Raw genomic sequence first — 23,825 nt, forward strand, 5'->3', positions numbered from 1 at the left:
ACAATAGTGGCTTTTTGTTACATTGGCAGCGAACAAGACCTGATTAAATGTGTTCTACAATGTTATAGTTGAGTAGCATTCACTACTTTAGCCATGCGCTGTGGACACCAAAAGTTACACTGCTGAGTCATCAAATCAGGGATTTATTAAACTGAGAATGTCCCACCAACCCTAAATTCCAGGCATAATGAATCCCTCATTTTAATGAATAACCCCCAGTGTGCAGCTATGCTTCCCAAGCATCATAATAATTCCTCCTTTATTTGTAAATCACATTTTATAAGCATATTCAAATTACACAAAATAAAGGGGGACTTCAGAATAGGTAAATGCCAAAAGTGGAAGAATATATATTGTTTCTAGTCCGGTTCCTAGACTTTTAATTCTGATGGGTTTTCTTCCTATCTGCATAGTGTGTACAGTGTTGTAATAGAAGACTTGTACAGAACAGAAGACCAGGACATCATTATGGCCATCAGAGGCATTATAGTTTCCCATCAGGTACAGTATCCTTCCTCTCCCCTTCCTGTATTCTCGCTATGGCTTGTTAGGCTAAGGCCCGCTGCCTCAGACCACACACGCACTGCAGACAGGCGGCGCGTGGAGAGGCACTTGACCGCTATCTGCAGTCTGTAGGGAGCTGGAGCGGGGGGCGTGGCCAAAACGGGTCGGGTGGACGCTGCAATGGCGTAGGGGGGCGGGGCCATCACTGTGTGTCAGGGGGTTCCCTCCCCCGCCTCCCCGCTCCCCGAAGCCTCCCCGAGGAGAGCGTCTGTGTGAGGGAGCAGGGGGGCTCCCTTGGTGCTGCAGCTGCTTTCCCCGCTCCCCGAAGCTTCCTCTCCTCATTGCCAGGGGTTCCCTCCCCCTCGTGCATCTGTAGACACAGAGGAGAGAGTCTGTGGGAGGGAGCAGGGGAGCTTCCTTGGTGCTGGTGCTGCAGCTGCTTTCCCCGCTTCCTCCCCATCTCCTCTCCGAAGCCCTCCCCTCCTCCTCTCCGAAGCCCTCCTCTCCGAAGCCCTCCCCTCCTCCTCTCCGAAGCCCTCCTCTCCGAAGCCCTCCCCTCCTCCTCTCCGAAGCCCTCCCCTCCTCCTCTCCGAAGCCCTCCCCTCCTCCTCTCCGAAGCCCTCCCCTCCTCCTCTCCGAAGCCCTCCCCTCCTCCTCGCCTCATTGGCTCACACCCACACCACGTGACGCGTCGCCGCTTGGGATTACAATTCTCTTGCATCCCCTGGCAGCTGACGAGTCTCAGCGTGTAGCCTAAGGCTTTGGTCCCGCTGCGTCCGGCGACGCGCGCGCTACTTACCATGTGATGGTATCCTCCCGAGCAGGTCCCAGTCCCTCCTCCCTGCACGGCTAACTACACGTTGAGACGCGTCAGCTGCCAGGGGATGCAAGAGAATTGTAATCCCAAGCGGCGACGCGAAACGTGGTGTGGGTGTAAGCCAATGAGGAGAGGAGGAGGGGAGGGCTTCGGAGAGGAGGGGAGGTTTTCGGGAAGCAGGGAAAGCAGCTGCAGCACCAGCACCAAGGAAGCCCCCCTGCTCCCTCCCACAAACTCTCTCCTCAGGGAGGCGGGGGAGGGAACCCCCTGACACATAGTGATGGCCCCGCCCCCCGACCCGTTTTGGCCACGCCCCCAGCTCCCGCTCCCTACAGACCGCAGATAGCGGTCAAGTGCCTCTCCACGCGCGGACTGTCTGCAGTGCGGGCGCGTGGTCTGAGGCAGCGGGGCCTTAGCCTTACACACACACACACTTATTTACTAAAGTTTCCCAGCTGCAAAACTGGGTCAAAACCAACACAAAATATTTGCACCAGATTTATTTACTTTTTAAATCCACTTCCTTTTAATGGGACTCCTGTTTTTTTTTTTTTGCACTGGTTTTGCAGCGTGGAGACTTTAGAAAATGACCAGGTGTTTTTTCCCCCCTTCTAATAACTCCTCATATATTTCACAAACACATTTCTTGATTGTTGTATTTATTTCATTTTTCAGAAAATGTCAAATCTCCGCGGACCATCATCAGCCCTCCTGTATCCAAGTAAGAAATAACGTTTCATGTAAATATACAATTACAGAATGGAAATGATCATATTGTTTCTAGAAATTGGGTTTTGTGCCTTGTGTCCCCTCCTCCCCCCACTGACGAGGGCTAACAGGACGCGGACCCCCTACTTCCTGAAATACTCACCTCTGTAGGTGCTCCTGGTTCCACGTGAAGGCTTAAATCTCCCATGTAATGCGAGCTAATAGGAAGCCACAACGGGTGATGTTTGCTCTCATGTCCCAGGAGATTTAAGCCTTGCATTTTTTTCACCCACTTTGGCATGGTATCGGCAGCACCTACGTAGGTAAGTGTCTTTGGAAGTAGGGTGTCCCCGGATCTGAAATCAACACGGTTTAGCTGCAGAGGTTCCCTGTTTCAATAAACCAAACCCTTGGCGGAACAGCATACATGTTGCTGAACATGACACCGAGACTAGGTAGCCACTTGCTGAATCCACTTCTGACAACATTTCAGTGTCATTGTTTTTGGTGTAAGCTGGATGTGAATAAATGATAATTGCATTTAATGATGTACAAGCATTTGGAGTATTTAAGCCTTCAAAGTGTAATATGTGTTTGAAAGAAATTGTAATATTTCGACCAGTGTTCTAGTCCTTTTTATCATGGTTAAAATCATATTTTTAAGGTTCAGTAATGCCTTTTATGTTTTAGGATCAGAAACATTGGAATAATGGCTCATATTGATGCAGGAAAAACCACGACTACTGAAAGAATGCTTTATTATTCTGGATACATCAGACACCTGGGAGGTGAGAGGCAGTCACTGCATGTTTGCTATGCAAAGGGAAACCTTGGTGAAGCTGCACTGTGTGTGATAAAGTCGTTGAAGTGAATGGGCTGCTGTCGGCTACTGCGGTTCTTGTACTTGAATCCCATTACTAATGGAAGGCACGGCACTACCCAACAGCAGTATATGCTTTAATGTCAAACAAAAAAGGTGAGAAAAGGAAACCCCAAAATATGCACTCTACAGGCATACCCCTCATTAACGTATGCATGTATGTAAAGCAAAAATGTACTTAAAGTGAAGCACTACTTTTTCCCACTTATCGATGCATGTACTGTACGGCAATCGTCACATATATGCATAACTGATGTAAATAACGCATTTGTAACAGGCTCTATAGTCTCCCCGCTTGCGCACAGCTTCGGTACAGGTAGGGAGCCGGTATTGATGTTCTGGATGTGCTGACAGGCGCATGCGTGAGCTGCCATTTGCCTGTTGGGCGCTATGTCCTTACTCGCGAGTGTCCTTAAACCGGGGTATGCCTGTATATTATTTTATAATTGTAAACATACAAATTGGTTCATATACCAAAAAATTAAAACCGAGCATAAAAGGAGGTAAATTGCTCATGTTATCAGAGATTGGAGCGGGTAAATAAACCTGTAGTCTCTGCCTAAGAAGCATGTAAAATTAGCTGTGTAATATGTAGAAGGTTTGCACCCACAGCGTCCCTTATAAATATATAAATGATACAATACATTTCTAATATGTTCGAACCTTACTCACTAGCTGTCTGTACTGGCACAGCACTTCTTCCCAACACTGGAAAAACAATAGCCACAAAATGTGCAGTTGCGATGGATGGCAAAATCAAACCAGTGGGATAATTGAATGTCAGTCCATCTCCAGTGAAAAGAGGCCCCACCATGTCCACCACCTTTACCATTCTTAATGCTGTGCATTCATATATGTTAGACTCTCGTTCCTCCACTATCGTCCCCACGCTCGTTTCGCACTGAGTGTGCTTCTTCTAGCACATTTGATTTATTATAAAACATACGTTTATTATAAAACATACATTTTATTCTTACCTTTTTGTTATAATATGTACTTATGAGTTTTCAATTGTATACTAGTACAGGAGCCATGTAGAAACAAACAATTTTAATCCTATTTTGCATATTAGGAAGAAAAAACGTATACAGTATTAGGCAGTTTAAAAAAAAATAACCAACCAAATATGCTAGGAGGAAATAATACCTTGTTTGATTGAATAGTACTGTATTTGGTCTCGTTAGTCTTTTGATGCTAAACCTCATAAGGATTTGGCAATAAACAGCCAAAAATAGAATTATTTGCGCTGTAGTTTGCAGCTACTCTGCCCACTGACTGGCTGTAGCTGGTGCTCATGTAGCTCAGACGTGCAAGAATGTGGGGAGGCAGACACCTGTAGGATATATGCATTGGGCTACTGGATGTTTCTCGCAACCTATAGGCACCGGTAATTGGGTTGGCTTAGTTGCGTTTGCCAGAAACAATACTATTACAGTGCTTACTCACACACGTATTTGCAAGGAGTGCAATCAACACCATACATACTGTGTGTGTTTGTATATGCATATTTGTGTGTGTTTATATAAAATGTATTCCGGTTTTAACTGAAAAACGCCAATGATTCGTCTTGCACTTCTGGTTAAAACCAATAGAACCCGTAAATTTAGCATAATTTCCTATAGGTTCCACCTTGTAGCAGCCCAGCTGCATTTAGGCTAAGGCCCCGCTCCCAGAGTCAGCGCTCCCGCGCTGCAGACAGGCGGGGCGCTGACATACACAGACCGCGATATGCGGTCTGTAGGGAGCGAGAGGTGGGCGGGAGTGGGAGGCGTGAGCGAGAGGGGGGGCGTGGCTTGACCGGAGGGACCCGCTACTCTTTCCCCCCCCCCCCTTCCCTCCCTCCACGGGCTCGTGCTGGAGCTGACAAGCAACACACACACTCATACACACACGCAGGCACTCATGCACACACGCAGGCACTCATACACACACGCAGGCGCACACACACACACACACACACACACACACACACACACACACACACACACACACACACTCATACACAAAGAGGCAGGCACTCACGCACTCAGGCACACACATACACAAACACAGATAGGCACTCAGGCACACACAAACACAGACAGGCACTCAGACACACATAGACAAACACAAACACAGACTGCTTTCCCTCCCAGCTCCCCGAAGCCTCTCCTCCTCCCGAAGCCTCCCCTCCTCATTGGCTCACAGCCACACCACGTGACACGTCGACGCTAGGGAATACAATTCTCTTGTATCCCGTAGCGGCTGACGCGTCACAGCCTGTAGCGAGCTGTGCAGCCAGGGAGGACCGGGACCGGCAGGGATTCCCCTGCTGGTGGGGAACGCCCGACCCGCCGCCCGTGCCGCCGAGCGCAGCGGGTCCCAGCCCTTAGACTACAAAGGCAACAAATGGGTAGTAGGAAAACTGCAAATAAGTGAACCGAGAAACACCAAATTCACGTGTCAATTCATTTTTATGTTTAACGCTGATAAACACAGATATTTTTAGTAAAATGCAAACCCCGAAAAAGCAAAAATAAACAGATTTAACAAAAAAAACAAACTCTGAAAACCGGAATCCTTATAAACAAAGTTTATTTTTAGTAATGTTTAGCCCGTCTCTGCCACAGTAAAGGAGTTAAGAGTTTTTCTTTTGGTTTCCTGAGTATTTCTTAGAACTTGTAGCTTCTAAACAGCATCTTTTAAAATTGAAGTACCTTTTTTAACTATTTTTTTTTTTTTTAAATTACTTATAAATCACAGATGTTGACGATGGGGACACCGTGACGGATTTCATGGCGCAGGAAAGAGAGCGGGGTATCACTATTCAGTCAGCCGCTGTCACTTTCGACTGGAATGGACACAGAATCAACCTGATCGACACTCCAGGTTCTCAGTCTGTGACTCTCCCCTTCTCGGATACGGAGGCTGTCCTAGTGTTCGTAGCTCATACCAATCTCTGATGTCTTCTTGTAGGCCACGTGGATTTCACTGTCGAAGTAGAACGCTCATTGAGGGTGCTTGATGGGGCAGTGGCTGTGTTTGATACTTCAGCTGGAGTGGAGGTAAAATATGTTAACCAAGCTGGCAATTGCAGTTTTTGTACATATGAATGTCTACCCTTTTTCTAGAATATTCTGTCCAATGATATGGTACTTTAATAAAGAAAAAGAAAAATCTTATGCCTTTTAAGCAGTGATGGGAACAATTTCATGATGCTACATTTATAGTCTGTTATCCAAGTGGACATTAGATGTAGAAAATGCAGCCATTTTCTCTTATCCACAAGATAGTAAAAACTACAATCCTGTATCTCTGAAGTTGCAGGGGCCCAATTTAGAGATATGCTGGTCATGGCAAGGAGATAAATGGAGCATTTTATTCTCATTTTTAATTGTAACCGCTGTAATTTAATCTCCGAGGACTTCCTGCTTCCCAAGATACGTACCTCTGAAGGTGCTCTGGTTCACATGCAGGTTTAAAGGTCCCCCTTCACGCGGGCCAATAGGAAGCTGCGACTGATGACATCGCCACTTCCTATTGGCTTGAATGTGGCTCTGGAGAGCACCGTACCGGTGCACCTTCGGAGGGAAGGATCTCGGGAAGCAGGGGGCCCACAGAGCTGAAAGGAAAATGGTTCAGTTCCAGAGACCCATTTCTTCCCGCCCAGTACAAAACAAACATAGCTAGACCCACACTTAAGTTACAAAGTGCTTCTTTTACAAGTTGTGTAAAAGTTGAGGTCCCTATTAAACATGACATTCTGAAGACTTCAAACACACACAAAAAAAGTGTGTGTTTGCCGTGCACGCGCATTTTAAGTGAAACTTCTTTGTGTTTTGCAGCAGAAATTGTATTTGTGATGGTGATGTTTTTAATTAAAATCAAAACACAATTTCAGTGACAAAATGCAAAGAGGTTTGACTTAGAACGCGTATTCTCGCACCCCCCCCCCTGTTTTAGTTATTTGCACTTCTTTATTTATAGTAACTGTGAATTCCTTGTGTGTGTTTGTCTGTGTGTCCGTGTGTGTGGTGTCTCTGTTTTCTGCTGCTCTTGCGCATGCGACAGCCTCTTTTGCCCACATTGATGCGCACGAAGGCCTCTTTTGCTGCCGATGACGTGCGCCGACAGTCTATTTTTTGCCCACAATGACGCCCGCTGGCAGCCAATTGACCACAATGACGCGTGCCGAAGGCCTCTTTTGACCACAATGACGCGTGCCGAAGGCCTCTTTTGCCCACAATGACGCGTGCCGAAGGCCTCTTTTGCCCACAATGACGCGTGCCGAAGGCCTCTTTTGCCCACAATGACGCGTGCCGAAGGCCTCTTTTGACCACAATGACGCTACTCTAGTTCCGTCACCATGAAGGTAATTTGTGTAAGCAAAATTTTTGTAGGTGCCAGCAAAGTAGTTTCACTTCAAAAAAAGAATATGAAAGACAGTGCACACTCCACTGTGTATTAATGTTATAAAAAATATTTTAATGGAACTAAAAAGTGGTACCGTATGTACTTGCATCAATAAAAATATGTATAGGACATTGGAGAAGTCAATATTCACCACTCTGGAGGTCCGGGTCACACAGACTGCAAAGGGAGTCCCAGGTAGATATAGGCTGCATATCCCTTTGATGGGTCTGTGGAAATCGGGCTGGCAACAGATGTTTGCTGATTTCCACAGACCCATCACAGGGATTTATAGCCTATATCTACCTCCCTCTTCTCCATATTTCAAACGGTCAGTGAAATGCCCGGCAAATAAATGTATTCTTTCGTTATGCGAAATGGTTTTTATTTTTTAATGTCATCGCTTTCACTGCCAGAGGGGCAGCAAGACCTTGCAAAGCACCTGCAGTGCGGGGAAATTGTATTACATATTTGCTCTCCAAAAAAAAATAGTTTGTTACATTTTCGCTGGTTTTGTCCACCACTCTGATTTCCCAAAACGTGCCACATTTACTAAGCGCGCTATTCGGAGTAATATCACCAGTTTACGGCTCATTTCTGAGGTGAAATTTACACGTGTCCAAACATTGCGATATTGCTCCAATGCTCGGGCGGCCCACCTAGTTGCACCTTTTATAAAGCAGGATGTTATTGCCGCTACTTATGATTGGAGCCTACAGTACTGTGTTCTGTCCCCAGGCTCAGACGCTGACAGTGTGGAGACAAGCAGACAAACACTGTGTGCCACGCCTGTGCTTCCTAAACAAGATGGATAAAACCGGAGCAAGGTATTCTATTGGAGCTGGAAAACGGGACACAAGGCTTCGGGGCTCATCCTGGGGTTTGGCTGAAAACGGCCACATCGGTTGCTTCAGCGCTTATAGAATCATCCCCTTAGTTGTTTGTACTCGGGTGACCTTTTTATAATTGTGGGAACCCAGGTCATATTCTTTGTGCTTCCCTGTTGTTTCCCTTTGCTGCTGTGTGTTGGGTGGGGGGTGGGGGGGCAGGTTTTTGATCATTAACATATTGTAGATAAGTGCTGGTTTATAGAGCAGGGACTGTCGAGGCATTGAGTCACTGAGCGAAAGTAACCGCTGCCTTATTAGGCTACGGCCCCAGTCGCTGCACGCGTACGCTCAGGTCGGAGCACTTGGTGGCGCGTGCACCTTATCAAGCCGCGATCTGTGGTCTGTGTAGCCACTTGGGACTTGGCATAATACATCATGCTATAAGGCCGTGGTGCGAAAATTGGGGGGCGCAACAGATTTTAGAGGGGCAGTGGCGGTTAGTGTCCACGCATCTCCATGGCGAAGGGCGTCAAATGACGCTGCGGGACACGTGACGTCACATGACCATGCAGAGTAATTTAGCATCGCATTCAAGGTAAGGGGGTGGCGTGACCCAAGGGCAGAGCAGGCAGGGGGGGTGCAACTGAAGAAGTTTGCCCACCCCTGCTATAAGGCATAGTGCTTTTAGGTGAAAGGAGGAAGAAACATAGTACAGTTCAACCCCTTTATTACGCGAATCCGCTTATAACGCGATGCAAGCGTAGCTCCCAATTTTCGTATTTATGAATATTTTACAACATGAGTATTGGTGTCTTAAATACTTTATTGTACAATGCATACAATTGTACATTATTTCTAACGCGATCCGCTTATAGCGCGATGTGATTCTTTGGACCCCAAGCACAGCGTTATAAGGGGGTTGAGCTGTATATGCAGATTGCCCACCGAATCTGCACATTTGTTGCATCTGAAGCCTTAAGACCACTTTGGTTTCCCTGATTTATTTATTTCCCCCATGTTTATAAAATCTTTTTAGTTCCTAATAATAATTCTTTTTTTTTTTTTTTTAAATTCTACTGTTAACCTCCACCACATTTGCTTAAAGGCTGTTACATGCATCCACTACTCTTTCTGTGAAGTAGCAATCCTGTTTTCCCTGAGCCTACCAATCTGCAGCAGTGATTTATAGAGGGCAGGCAAGGCACTTATTAAATTGATTGTATAGAATGTCTAGAATGTTCAACAGTCTATCTTATTTAAATGAATGTGATGCACACAACTAGCATATAAACTGCATTGTTGCTGAAAGAAGGATAATTGAAACCCTGAGTTCTTCAAGTAACTTCACTTTAATAGGCACAGTATATAATACAGGTGTAGTATAGCCTTGTCCGTTGTGTGAACTGGACAAGATCTTCAAAGCGCTTTTTCCTTGAAGAACCTAACACACAGACTGAACCATAGTATTATATTATCCCTAAGGACACACACCCCCCACCATGAGAACAGTCCCAGCCAATCAGGTCAATATCTGTGATGCAATATCCGCAGTATTTATTGCACACCGACAAGCTCATGTAGACAGTTACACAGAACGTCTGTATTTACATTTGATTGTTTTTGTCTTTTCTCTGTTTAGTTTTACGTATGCCATTGAAAGCATCAAGCAAAAGTTAAAAGTGAAGCCCTTGCTATTACAGGTAAAATACATTGAAAAAAACATATTCTGGCTTCTCGTGTTTGTTCTGTATCATGTATGTGTAATTAAAGAAGAAATTCCCGTGCCCCCAAATTAATTTTATTATAAATTTTACCTTAAATGATCCAAGGGGGGACCCTCACAGCTTGACCGTGATGCTCCCAGCTTCCGGGTCTCCCCCTGGTTGCAATTTAAAATATATTTGTATTTTTTGATAGTTTCTTGCACAAAAAAAAAAAAAAAATTAATAATAATAAATAATATAATAATAATAATAATAAAATATAATAATTTACACACATGGCTGCTGGCGTCACCAATAGAAAACGAGAGGGGGGGGAGAGAGGGGGGGGAGAGAGGGGGGGGAGAGAGAGGGGGGGGGAGAGAGAGGGGGGGGGAGAGAGGGGGGGGGGAGAGAGGATTGATTTGTTTCTTTTGTGGCTATTTTGACCTTGTTTGGCGGTTTTGAGGGGTTAATGTAGCAGCAACCGAGGGGTCCCTGGAATTGGGAGCAGCATGATTGACCTCTGTGGGGAATCCCTGCAACCACTAGGGTAATAAAAATTGAGCAGGGTGGGTTGCAGCTGTAAATGTCCTTGTGGCTTATAATTGAGTAATGTAACAAAAGTTGCACAGCCAATCAGATTAGCAACAATTGAAAATGAACAAAGGATTGCAACGGAAAGTTCCTTTTAGTGCCATAATGACGTACAGCGTACGCCATGAAAAGTGCCACCCCAGCGACCTTTATGATATACGTGGTACGTTATGGCCATTTGCTCATTTTTGGGGGCTGTTTGCGATGGGCACTCCCATGATGGTGTACTACACTGGAGGGAGGGACCTTCCCCTTCACTTCTGTTCCGACAGCCGGAACCCAGGAGGGATCACGTGATCGCTCCAAAGAGCGGTCAGTGCTGGAGGGTCTGTGGCCATGAAGTTGGCAGGACTGTCTGGCACTGACTGGATTAAACACATTTGTTGCCTCTGTAATTACCTGCTACTTGGTATATACAAAGAGAGGCAGCTACAACCTCAACATTAACATTTGGCTAACACCATAAGAATTGCAAAGACGACCGGTTAGAATGAAGGTAAATGAAGCACCTGGCCCCGGATAGCATACACCTAAGGACCTTATTCTATATTGTCTGAAGGTGCAGATCAGGTCTTTCCACCTGAAAATACTCCTTAAAGTTAATGGGGGATTTCCGGCTAAACACATCCCGAACAGCCACTTCAGCGTACTATTTAGAATTACCCCCTAAGTGTTTTTAGGAGCTCAGCTCAGTCATATGTGGGCAATTACATTTAAGGACTCCATTTCCACAGGTTCAGTACCAATGTTTCGGCACAACATCGAGTCCTCATTAAGCTTTACCCTCATGACCACCCTATGCTGGCCTGAAACGTTTTTGGTCTACCTTTTTGGATGTAATATGATATGACTTTTCCTATACCAGTGCAGGGGCATTGTTGTTATTTATTTGAACTGTAGACTGCAAGCACAAGAACATGTTCTTTCTACATTGAACATTTCCTTTTTATTTGGCATCAAAACAAGGCCACAAGCTTTAAATGCAGCTGCTAAGAGCTGTGAAATGATTAGCGGTTTCCTCCTGTACAACCATTTCCGTCCAGCTATGAGGCAGCCATTCCTTCATACAGCATCGCACCATTATTCATTGAGGCTTTCTTGTCTCGTATCTTCTGTCCTGTAAGATCTGTCTGTTTCACACTGCAATAAAGCCATTGTTAGGGAGGGGATACATTAAATGCTGCTTTTCTTTGTCTCTTCTTCCATGGACATATACCATCCCACCAAACTGTCTGCATTACTACAACTTGGACCCTTAGATACAGGAAGCATTGTGAGCCTGTCGGATCTGTAATATTCTTGTATTTGTTTCTGAAGTTGCCTATAGGAGAGGGCAAAGTCTTCAAAGGACTGGTGGACTTGGTCAGCATGGAAACAATTACGTGGAATCCCACCACCAATGTAGATGATGGGAGAACATTTGAGCGGAAACCTCTGGAAGAAACAAGTGACCCAGAGCTGCTGCAATATGCCAGCGCCACAAGAAATGCCTTATTAGAACAAGTAAAGTTTTGAAGTAAATATGTAGAGTTTAAAGTACCGTAAAAAAAATGTTTGTCTATATTATTTATTAAAGTAATTCTCCTAAACCTATAAATCATATGTTGTTGCCCATGACTTCTCAAAGCGGTCAATCAGAAGGTAATTAAGGTCCTCTCCTTAACAAAATAAATGTAATAATCAGATATGGGAATTGCTTCACAGGGCAGTGGTACTATTAATGTTTGAACTGTTGCTAAAATTCGGTTCCTACCGTTTCCCTACTTATATTAAGCATTGTTCCTCAAAATGTGTGATTCCCTTAAGATTCACATAGATATTTATTTTTTTATGTTTAGGTTGATTTTGTTTTCTCCTTCTGAATATAAAATACGTGCAAGCTTTTTCCTTGTTTAGGGAGGCCCTTGTTGGTGAAGCATTTTGATGGTATGCGTGTTCTTGGTGAGGTGAATTTTTCATTTGAACTTGACATTTTTGTTCTTCCTCATTGTGCAGGTTGCGGATTTGGATGATGACTTTGCTGCACTGATCCTAGAAGATTATAGCGAGTGTTTTCATTTGATACCATTGGAAAAGGTAGCTAGTCATTTCGTTGATCTTGGTTGCCCATGAACTCATATGAATCGTAAAGTCCCACTTAAACGGTCTCTAAAAATATATATATATATATATATATATATATATATATATATATTTTAGAAGTTTGACACTGTCGTTTTACTCGTATGCCTCACTGTTACATCATCCAGACGTTTTTCAATTTGAGAGAAATATATATATCCAATAAATTTTGTAGATTCCCAAAAACAAGGCTACTTTAGGAAGAAGTTGAAAGTCCTTTTAGAGCAATTAACAATTTCATGATTTCTCGAACACTTAATTAACCAATAACCAAGCTGTAATTTTCACTAGACGACATGCTTGGGTACGTGTTGGTCGCTTTCAAGGATTAAACTAGTAAATGCTTAATAACGTAGCCCAAATCAATGCTACTCTGGAACTACAGAAGTATGTATGTCTTCTGCGTGCAATGATTTCGTAGCCAGGTCCTAACAAAAGTTGCATATATAGTACAGCATATGGAATTTTCTGTTGAGTTTTGTGGAGCCTAAATATGGTTTGGAAATACAGAACATACAGTGGGACTGTGCTTTAATGCAGCGGTTCTTCATTCCCCCCCCCCCAGCCCCCCTCTCCCTCCCAAATAAAATAAAAAACCATAACTGAGCCGGGTACCCCTTGTTTTCCAAAAAATTGAGTTTTTGTGCCAGCTTGAGACAAACTACAAATATGGCCATGGGGTAACCAATAGAAAGCTGCAATGTCATCTCCTGAGCGAGTATGACCTCAGTGACCATTCTGTCTCCACTGTCTCCACTGTGCAAGACCTTCGGAGCTCGGGGGTCCACGGATTGTGTCAGGGAATTTCGTGGTCCAAGTAATAAATAAAAAACAAGCAGTGTAATTAACTGCTTTTAGATGCCTCACATGACCGTTGCAGTGTTTTGGTGCGTGCTAGTGTAATAGTTGATTTAGATTGCGCACCCCTGTACTAGTTCACCCAAACTGGGGAGGAGGGGGGGGAAGGGCGCGTACAGAGGCCTTGTGCTCTTCCCCACAACATTTAAATTAAATGCCAGGGGAGCGTGTGAGGCCTCTCTAAGCCTCTTACCTGCTCTCGTGTCGCCATGACAAGGTGGAGTCAAATGACGCCGCAGTGTTAAATGGCAACGCCACCGATGCCTGAGAGAAGGGGGCGTAGAGCAGGCAGGGGGCGCAAAGTGTAATAGTAGGATTAGATTGGGTGTGCTAGTGCAATAATAGATTAGATTGGGTGTGCTAGTGCAATAGTAGATTAGATTGGATGTGCTAGTGCAATAATAAATTAGATTGGGTGTGCTAGTGCAATAGTAGATTAGATTGGGTGTGCTAGTGCAATAGTAGATTAGATTGGGTGTGCTAGTGCAATAGTAGATTAGATTGGGTGTGCTAGTGCAATAGTAGATTAGATTGGGTGTGCTAGTGCAATAGTAGATTAGATTGGGTGTGCTAGAGCAATAGTAGATTAGATTGGGTGTGCTAGTGCAATAATAGATTAGATTGGGTGTGCTAGTGCAATAGTAGATTAGATTGGATGTGCTAGTGCAATAATAAATTAGATTGGGTGTGCTAGTGCAATAGTAGATTAGATTGGGTGTGCTAGTGCAATAGTAGATTAGATTGGGTGTGCTAGAGCAATAGTAGATTAGATTGGGTGTGCTAGTGCAATAGTTTATTAGATTGGGTGTGCTAGCTAGATGAGAATTCTAATTTGTAGACGTATGTCTCAAAATTCTGTGAAAACATCTGTTGGTGCAGTAAAAGAATATCATTATAGGTACAAAAATGAATTGTGGAAACATTTGTCTATATTGCTCTCTTTTATTTTGAATGCAGTTACAGTCGGCGATACGCAGAATAACTTTAGCTCGGACAGCAGTACCTATACTGTGTGGAAGTGCTTTGAAGAATAAAGGGGTACAACCCTTGTTAGATGCAATTACTTTGTATTTGCCGTCTCCTGATGACTGTTCCCATGATTTTCTGTAAGTATGACTGGAATTCTAAGAATGTCAAGGTTTTGGGCCCATATTTACTAAACTGTGTTTTTTTTCCCTCCATAAAACACCTTGCTGTGCCAGCAGACACCTTATGGTATATTGACTTGAATGGGCTGTACAATGTTTTATTTACCGCTTGGTAAATATTGGCCTTTATGTCTAACTTAAGGAAAATATACATTTGGAGACACACTGCCTGTAATAACAGTATTTGAGAATATAGTCTAAGTATATCCTAACTTCTTGTTTGGCTCTGAGCTATGTGATTTAGTTCTATAGGAAACTTGGAAATGACAAGACATGTAGGAGCATCAAGTTTCCAAAATCAAACTAAGCCATTGTGTGCTGGTCTCGTTAAATGTTCAACATAATGCACGATTTCTTGAAAGTATCCCATTGTGTTTTTTCCTTTTTCAGGCAGTGGTATAAAGGCGACTTGTGCGCTCTGGCCTTTAAGGTTCTGCACGACAAACAGCGGGGGCCCATGGTGTTCGTTCGGATCTACTCAGGAACAATGAAACCTCAATCAGCAGTATATAACGTTAACCAAAACTGCACGTGTGTACACAGATCTGCATTGCATTTCCTTTTTCTTGTTGAGTAGCACTATTTGTTAAGTTTTATTATTTAAAAAAAAATCGATTTATTTTACGCAGGGAGAGGATAAGCCGTTTGCTATTGCCATTTGCTGACCAGCACATTGAAATACCATCCCTGTCCCCTGGCAATATCGCTTTAACTGTTGGACTTAAACAGGTAACTGGAAATGTATATTCTTTGTGTAGGGATGATCAGGCTTCTTTTTGCATGTCTGCTATTATCTGACATGTACATATAGCACTGGATCATTTAGGTCGTTGTGTATGCCACAAGATAACTTCTAGCTAATAAGACACTTTCTGGCTCATTCACTGATGGCATCCACATGTGCGTTGGGCTAAATCGAGGTTATTAATGTTGCTTAAAAAAAAGTGTGCATGCATACTATCTATAGTCTTGCAGTTTAGTGAAGGGTCGCACCCTACAAACAGGTAATGGTGCTTAGGGCCCATTCGTTTATACAACTGCTGTCCCCTGGGGGGGTGTAGGAATCGGCACCAAATACTGAAAAGTAAATGGATGTCCCAAAGCCCAAAGTTTCAGTCCCCACAGGGGATCTTCTTCAGATACCCTGAGGAACGTCCCCCTGGGGACTGAAATATTGGACTTTGTTTGGTATTATGAAATATAATTCTTTTTGCTTTTCATGTTCCGGTGCTGGGATCCATAGACCATTCAGGGACTATATGGTTCTGTAAACTAGTCATAATCTTCAATCTGATTTAATCTTCCCATCTTTTGGTTGTGGTCTCTTCTTATACCTTGGAATCCAGTTGAGTGCCATCGTTGTCCAAAGACGGTAACTTCTTCTTGCGTTATGTCCGGCCCACCGCCATTTTAATTTCTTCCCCGTTGTAATGAGGTCACACACTTTTGTTGGGTTTCGAACCCATTAATTATTTTTCCTGTCTCTTTGTTAACACCCAACATACATCTTTCCATACTTATTTGAGTTGTCTGAAGCTTCTGAATTGTCTTTGCAGTCAGTGCGAAGTTTGTGATAAAAAAAAATTATATACTGTATATATATATTTTTATTTTCTCGTAGGAATTAGGTTCTGTTAATTTAATAGAAATGTTTTTGATAACATTTTTATACACAGCACACACTGACACAGTTAGAAGTAGTCAAGTTTTTGAGGACTGTTTAGTAATTGGTTTGAACAGGTTTTTTTTTTTTTTAAACTGTTTTTGATAAGTGAACGTTATATTTTTCTTATCGCTACAACAAGTTATTGTTTATCTCGTTTCCACAGTGATAACGTAATGCGATGTGTGCACACAATTCTTGTTTTTTTTTTTTTTTCAAACATTTTTATTAAGCAGATATACATTAAACAAATACAGTGTTTCATCTTTAGCCAAATACATAGAGGAATACATTTTTTAAGATAAAAGAGATAGGATAGAGCTTCACCAATTGAGGCATGGCCACTTGCCCACGTTGTGGACTGGAAAGAGAGAGGCAAGAAAGAGAGGAGAGAAAGGGAGGGGGAGAGAAAACAAGAGAGGGGGGGGGGAGAGGGGGATCTGCCCCCCCTCTTCCCTGTCGCCAGATGTCGAAGTCTATCGGTTCGGGTGTCTAATTCACCTCATCTTTCGATAGGGGAGAACAATGGATTTTGACTATAGTGTTAGCCATGATTCCCAGATTTTATAGAAACCTGTTGTGGATCGTTTAAGGAAAGCCGTTAGCTTTTCCATGAGCATTACATCGTTGATCTTGTGTCTGAATTTAAAGTAGAAAAAGAAAACTAGATGTTCCATGTGAGGTTTTTAGATCCAGGTAGCCAAAAAATGCCCTTGAGTGCCGGCTGGGGCCACAGCACCAGAGTGATTCAGCCCCTCCGGACGTTCGTGAGCGCTCCCTTGGGACTGATCACGTGATCGTGGCGTCTCTGATGACGGAATAGAAAAGGAGGAGTCCGTTTCTCTTCCTGTCCGGAGCGCAAAACGCAATCTCGCCTGGAAAAACAAGCAAGTCCGTGATGGGGCCCCTGGAGTGCCAGACCCCAGTAGCATAGGCCGAACGGCACCCAAAGGGTTTAGCACATTTTAGAATATTGTTATCCTTTTTTAATGATGGTTTTTAACCCTTTGCTTGGCACTCGGGTGCTGCCAGTCGTCCGGGATTTGCGACCACGGGATTGCTTGGGTAGGCCCCTTGATGATGTGTAGGGGGCTCTGTTTCCATTCTGATCACATTCACCACCCCACGTACCCCCCAGTAACACACTATCTCAGCACTTCTTATGCCCTCTGACCACCTGGTTGGGAAACCACTGGCATAGCAGCACCGCCTCCCCGGCAATGAATGTCTCCCTCCTATCTCATACGTGCTCCAATGTGACATGTAACGCTTCGCTCCCCACCTCCCGGGTGGCTTTGAATACCAAGGAAATGTACATGAGGCTGCACATAGCATTTCACGAATGCGCAAGGATTGATAGTTCATAATTTTTAATAATTGTGCTATTACCAATATTCCACTCGCTTTCCTTTTTATATAATGTACCATATTCTCCTTACCAATCATACACAGGAAGATAGGAAAACGTCACAATGAGACACATCATGAGTTTCAGACCATGGGGCTTATTCTGTAACCTCCGATCACGCTGAACCGTGCGATCCGCATGGAAAGCCCCATTCACACGGTTCAGCGCTATCGGAGCTTACAGAATAAGCCCCTTAGTGTTTTTCACTGTCTTTTGATTGTTCAGAATTCAACTCTACAACCATGTGTAAAATGCTCACGCTATAGATAAACGCCATTCCAAATGTAGCAGATTTCCATCTGAATCTAAGTTCAGTGTAGTGCTGGGTAAAGTAAGTGCTTCCTTTTGCCACAGACTGCAACTGGAGACACCATTGTTTCTTCAAAAGCAGCAGCAGCCGCCGCCGCTGCAGGCCGGGCAGGACAAGATGGTAGCGAGAACCACAGAGGCAGCAGGACAGCGGGAAGCCTCATATTGGCTGGTGTAGAGATTCCTGAGCCAGTCTTCTTTTGTACCATAGAACCTCCATCTGTCGCTAAACAACCAGGTATATCCATTGCTACTAATAAAAAGGGTCTTCTTAATTATTACAGTACTGTGGCATTGGTTATGTTGTAGTTAATGATTTGTGTATATCAGTAGACCATATTTGAAGGTTGATGCATACATTGTTTCAGCCCAAAGCAGTGATGTGGCCAATCATTACTCTCTAATTGAAATAAAAGTAGCTAGCTCCTTGAAGCATGAATACCAACTCAAAAATGATTGTTTTTTTCCCCCCAAAGCTTAGCTGAACCAGGTGATTTTTAGAGCTGATTTTTTTGTGACGGTTTTGTGACAAAATTAAAATGACCGAGTCCTGAACAGACAGTAGCAGCGTCATTTTCCGATGACGTTGCAACTTTCTATTGGTTGCTGGAGCTGGCCTTGAACCCGTGGCCATTTTGTGTCCGGTGGACAAGTATTCTTCCCCAGTTGTCAGACTGAGCCACTGATTGAGCCATCTGTGCTGAAGCAGGGATATCCTGAAAACCTGACCTGTTGGTGGCCCTTGAGGACTGGAGTTGGCCACTCCTGATCTAGGGGAATGTATTAGTTAGCGCTGGGAATCTCGCAAGGATAACAGAGAGGCAGACTTTGTGCTTAGATTTTCATAGGCTCTATAATTACAGATCAAGGTGCGTCTACACTTCTTATGTGTTACGTGCCTATAGTATCAATAAGATATCGTAAAAACATGTTAATTATCAAATCTCAATCCAGGAAAGCACCAAATCACAAAAACAAATTATTTCACTATAATTTACAATACTGTGAGGGCACATCAAAGATTAAGGGTTATTTTTATTTATTTTTTTCTTTAGAAATCATGACCTAAAAATGCACTTGAACATTTATAGTAAAATAACTAGCGTTTGTCCTACATAATCATGATCTGTAAAGTAGGCGTTAGATTATTAGTCCTAATCCGTTTTGATATGGATGTCTGCAAACATTGAGCAGAATGTTTGTTTGTATCTAGATTTGGAAAATGCATTAAGCTGTCTTCAGCGGGAAGATCCAAGTTTAAAAGTGAAGATGGATCCTGACTCTGGACAAGTACGTCTGCTATTTCTTTTATTTCCAACTTCCATCATGCTCCAGTAAAAAAAAACACATTTTATTTCTGCATCAATAAGGGAGATTTCTAAAGAAAGTGTATTCGTCTCCACCCCAGCCCACGAAAGATAGATGTGAACGGTGGTCCATCCTGTCCATCCCTTCCACCACATACTGTATTACTATATTCTATGGATTTCAGTGGGTTGCTTTTGTCACAAGCGACCCACCCATACCCTTGTTTTGTCTGATTTGCACCCTGCTTCCAGACGTCACACTGCACTGCCAATAACCAAGTTTACAGTGATGAATCCCAAATTATATAGCCAGGATTAGTACAGTAATATATTGTGTCCCTTTGCATGACCATCGTCATTTATATTTATTTCTGCAATTAAAACGCTTGACTTCTAAAATAACGCAGCAGGTTAGGGAAACCCTATGTGATGCACACACAAACTCAAAATTGATTTACCTTTGTTTTTCCAGTGCATGACACTATATTAATCCTGTTAATTCTGAATAATTTTCTTTTGAACCTCTCTAGTCTAAAATGTGGATGTTCTGTGCAAATAATGCACATCTCCGTTCAATGGTTTCAGTACCCCACTTACCAATAAATATACCAGAACTCTTACTGGTCACTTGCCTATGCCACATTTTTCAGATGCACTATAAGCATTTAATGGTATGCTAAATGTTTATATTGTTGTGATCCCGTTAGACGATTCTCTGTGGAATGGGAGAACTGCACATCGAGATCATTCATGATCGCATCAGGCGGGAGTTTGGGCTGAAGACTCATCTTGGACCGCTTCAAATTGCATACAGGGAGACCATATTAAGCTGTGCCAGTGCTTCAGGTAAAATCCGACATACTGCAACGCAAGCTTCTCATTGGTTCATTTTCAGTCTTTCTACTTGATTATCAGGAAAGTGGTATTAGTTCAAATTATAAATTGGTCAAAATCTAAACAAGAAAAAGATGCTTCTATACATATCTTCACGGACAATACACCGATCTTGCATGGGAATTTGTTATTTCACGTGCTGTAACATTAGAATGGGAGTCGTCAACAAGGGGAGGAAATACTATTTCAGCTGCTGGAATGAAAATGTGGAATTTACTGCTATAATATAAAAAAAAGCTATAATTTGGCTGTAAAACGTAAGGCATTATTGTTACAGTGATATAAATGCCATTTACTGGAATTGTTGCCTAATCGAACCTAAACATTAAACAACAAATTTGAACTGTATAAAAAGAAGTGTTTTTTCTTCTTTAACACATGGTCTTTACAGACGCTCAGGTAGTCAGTATTACATTTCTGCAGTTATATCAGTCTACCGTGCATCTTTGCTACTTTCAATCTTTAGACACCCTGGACAGAACAATAGGAGATAACCGCCACTTGGTGACAACAGAACTGGGAGTAGGACCCTGGGCTGGAGAAGGATCATTAACTACGCCAGTGATTGAATACGCAGAGCACATTCCCGAACAGTTACTGAAAGACTTCCAAGAAGCCATAGAAAATGGCATCCACGGTTCATACTTGCAAGGTGAGTAAGCTTGGAGTTAAGTGGGGATAATGTATGAAACTATTTGAGAAAAAATCCTTTCATAGCAGAGCATTTACACCTGTTGTCATTGTGTAGAAGTCATTGTCGCCAATTTGTGTTTTTCTCCTCTTAATCTTCAAAACGCCTACATTTCCTGGCCTAACAGTCTTATTTTAAAGCAGAAATTGTCAAATAAAATCCTGATAGAAAGCTACCATTTCTTACTAATTTACTATGAGGGCAAATTTCTAGTAACTCAATTGTTTGAGGAATACTGTTTAAGTCTTAACCTAAGTGTACTTTTTTTTTTTTTTCATTTGTAAGCCATTAATAAATATGTACTGTGTGTGTGTACATATACATACAATCTACTTTTCCCAGGCAGGCACATTAAATACATCATAACCAATAGAATCCTATTTAAAGCAGCTTGTAGTGTCACAAATAAGTTGAAACTATTTTAATAATGTGTCTTTCCTACTACAAATGATTTTATGTGGAAGCTGACATTATAACGGTGTGCATGGTTATCTTACATTTTCCCATCATGTTACCTTCACCTCATCCTTGCAAGTAATGCTAAAGGTAACAAAGTTCCATATACTGCAGCTGTACATGTCATATTCACAGTGGGGAAGGGATCTCAGTCAGGGACTGCAATCATTTAGTGTCAAAATAAGTTTTTACAGTCCTTTGAATATGTTATCAGTATATATTTGAAGGTGGAGGGAATGCGTGGCAAATACAAAATGAGTTGCTAACTATTGATCTCTCTCGATGTAGGTCCTCTGCTTGGATTCCCTATGCAGGATGTTGTCGTCACTGTACATACAGTCCGTGTGCAGCCTGGCACTTCCGTTACAATGGTGTCTGCTTGTGTTTCACGTTGCATACAAAAGGTAAAATATAATAAATTATAGGTCTTTGATACATCGTAATCTAATGGACTGTTACTGGAAACATGAATTGCCTACTGCGCCAGAATAGTTTAGTTGGTAGATACACTGACCGTCTGCTTTGAAGAGGTAGACGCATTTTAGATTCCAAGAATGTATTCATAATTCATGCCATCTGACAATGGAATTACCGGCCCTGTATTCAGATTTTACAGTAATTCCTGACTTCTACCTTTATGAACAAAATATATTTGTTCTGTTGCGTTTCACTATAGTGGTCGGTGAGAGGTCAGGCTTGTGCCACACCTGAATAAAGAGAAATGTCCGGACTCCCTGAAGCAAGCTGGAAATCGGAGCCGAGTGCATCTGCTTTTCTGACGGGTCTCCAGTGGAGAGGGCTGCGAGCCCAGGATCTACTTCAGTGGCGTCCTCCTGCTTTTGCGCTGTCAAGCGGACTGGCATCCTTGCTGTTAGGAGTCTCCAGGAAGTGATGTCACTTTGCTGGAAATCAATCTCCGCTCTACGGGCGGGTGTATGGGAACTGTGTGCCAGAGCTTCTAAGACTGGTCAAATCACCCGTTCAACGTAAATTCAACGCGTTTCACCACTGGCTGTGGCTTCGGCAGGGCAGTTCCTGTACACTCGCTCACAGACCGGAGATTTCGTCAAAATGACCACTTCCTGGAGACTCCATATTGTTTTGTTTTGAGGTACATGTGGTGATAGAGGATTGGGGCAGCAAACAGGCTGTCTGTTTTTTTTTTTTTTTTTTATCATCTGAATTGGGAACTTTCACACACAGTTGGTGATATTTTACATTCGTTCATCCAGAGACTTGGTCATTGCGTTACGATTGTGCTTTTACCCAGTCATGCAGGGACTCATTCTATCAGTGGTTGTTAGCAGATACATTGCATTTTAAATTTGTATTGATGATTTGTTCATGTGGGGTCACTTTCTGATACACCCATTAATCTAATGGGTATTCACTCTAACCTATCCTAAGCCCCACTGTCAGAGATCATTTATACCTAGCACATTTGAATACATCACTGCTGAAGTGAGCCTGACCTCACATCTATTGTGTATCCTCTGGGCAAATAGTCTTGTTTTGGGGAACAAAACTGCGTGTAGCTCAGGAAACTGGGTCACCCCTAAAACTAGTGGAGACGGCTGATTTTTAAAGGTGCGATACGGCATAGAACAAATGGAGAGAAGGCGGTGCGTTGTATATATACACGTCTCAATATTGTATTTGTGCCTGATCTAGTCTGAGTAGCGTCGCTGAGGGAAGTGGTGTCCCCATTTCTCCAGAAATGCGATACTGCATAGTTGGCAAGTTGAATTTCTTAGGGGCCTCTAAATGTGGAAGTGTCTGTCAGTCAAGTGCTTTCTTTACTCTTATCCCACATAAACATAGTTACAAACCGCTCACCTAATAGTACAATAAAATGAAAATAACTTGGTGCAAAGGGAAAACATAATAAACACTTGAACAAGTGACCCTGTCCTTATCAGATAAACCATAAAGAGAAGGGGATGTTAGAGGGGCTGTACAAACACTTGCTGGTTAAACAGAAGCCAGAGGAAACGCAAACCCCTCCAAGTCTTACCTTTTTTTAAAGTATTTTTTTTTTTTTAAGTTGTCAGATTTTGGATATAAAAAATAATAATACCCAGACAAGATTCTTAAACATATTACTGGAATTAAAGTAGGGGGAAAAAAAAATGTTGATAGAATACCAAAAACACAAAAATGTTCAGGTGTTTTGCTATAGAGTCCACTCATAAGTACTGTGCAATGGGGCATTACAGCTTAAGTCATCTCAGCATTATGCATTCTCTAGCCTGATCTCTACATTGTGTGTATTACTAAAACTTTATACGAACAATCTTGGTGCAAACATTTGGATTACTGACCATAAAATAGCAGCAGGTATCCTAGTGTGAGTGAGCATGATCATATTTCCTGGGTAATTGACTCTGCATACACACTCTGCTTTTGCTCTGTGGTTAGCCATAGGGGTTGCACATACTTGAATGTACCAAGTCTTATAAGTTTCACAGAATGCCGTTATCAGAAATTACTATATATCAAACCTGAAACTTACGGTATTCTAGAACAGTTGAGTAATTGTATATTT

The 23,825-nt window shown here is 42.8% G+C and overlaps 1 protein-coding gene across 1 annotated transcript in view; it reads left to right on the forward strand.

Moving 5' to 3' along the window:
• GFM2 (GTP dependent ribosome recycling factor mitochondrial 2) overlaps positions 1 to 23,825 on the forward strand; it is a 31,192-nt gene that overhangs the window by 3,481 nt on the left and 3,886 nt on the right. Inside the window, exons 3-19 of the mRNA XM_075591624.1 lie at positions 414 to 501; positions 1,997 to 2,042; positions 2,720 to 2,817; positions 5,652 to 5,777; positions 5,865 to 5,953; positions 8,037 to 8,125; positions 9,768 to 9,828; positions 11,743 to 11,928; positions 12,421 to 12,501; positions 14,362 to 14,510; positions 14,943 to 15,083; positions 15,182 to 15,281; positions 17,978 to 18,170; positions 19,146 to 19,222; positions 19,947 to 20,085; positions 20,600 to 20,785; positions 21,569 to 21,684. Coding sequence (XP_075447739.1) covers positions 414 to 501; positions 1,997 to 2,042; positions 2,720 to 2,817; positions 5,652 to 5,777; positions 5,865 to 5,953; positions 8,037 to 8,125; positions 9,768 to 9,828; positions 11,743 to 11,928; positions 12,421 to 12,501; positions 14,362 to 14,510; positions 14,943 to 15,083; positions 15,182 to 15,281; positions 17,978 to 18,170; positions 19,146 to 19,222; positions 19,947 to 20,085; positions 20,600 to 20,785; positions 21,569 to 21,684 — 1,965 coding nt within the window. The remainder of the gene's footprint in view (positions 1 to 413; positions 502 to 1,996; positions 2,043 to 2,719; positions 2,818 to 5,651; positions 5,778 to 5,864; positions 5,954 to 8,036; positions 8,126 to 9,767; positions 9,829 to 11,742; positions 11,929 to 12,420; positions 12,502 to 14,361; positions 14,511 to 14,942; positions 15,084 to 15,181; positions 15,282 to 17,977; positions 18,171 to 19,145; positions 19,223 to 19,946; positions 20,086 to 20,599; positions 20,786 to 21,568; positions 21,685 to 23,825) is intronic.

This window comes from Ascaphus truei, chromosome 1 (genome assembly GCF_040206685.1).
Source record: "Ascaphus truei isolate aAscTru1 chromosome 1, aAscTru1.hap1, whole genome shotgun sequence".
Taxonomy (NCBI): Eukaryota; Metazoa; Chordata; class Amphibia; order Anura; family Ascaphidae; genus Ascaphus; species Ascaphus truei.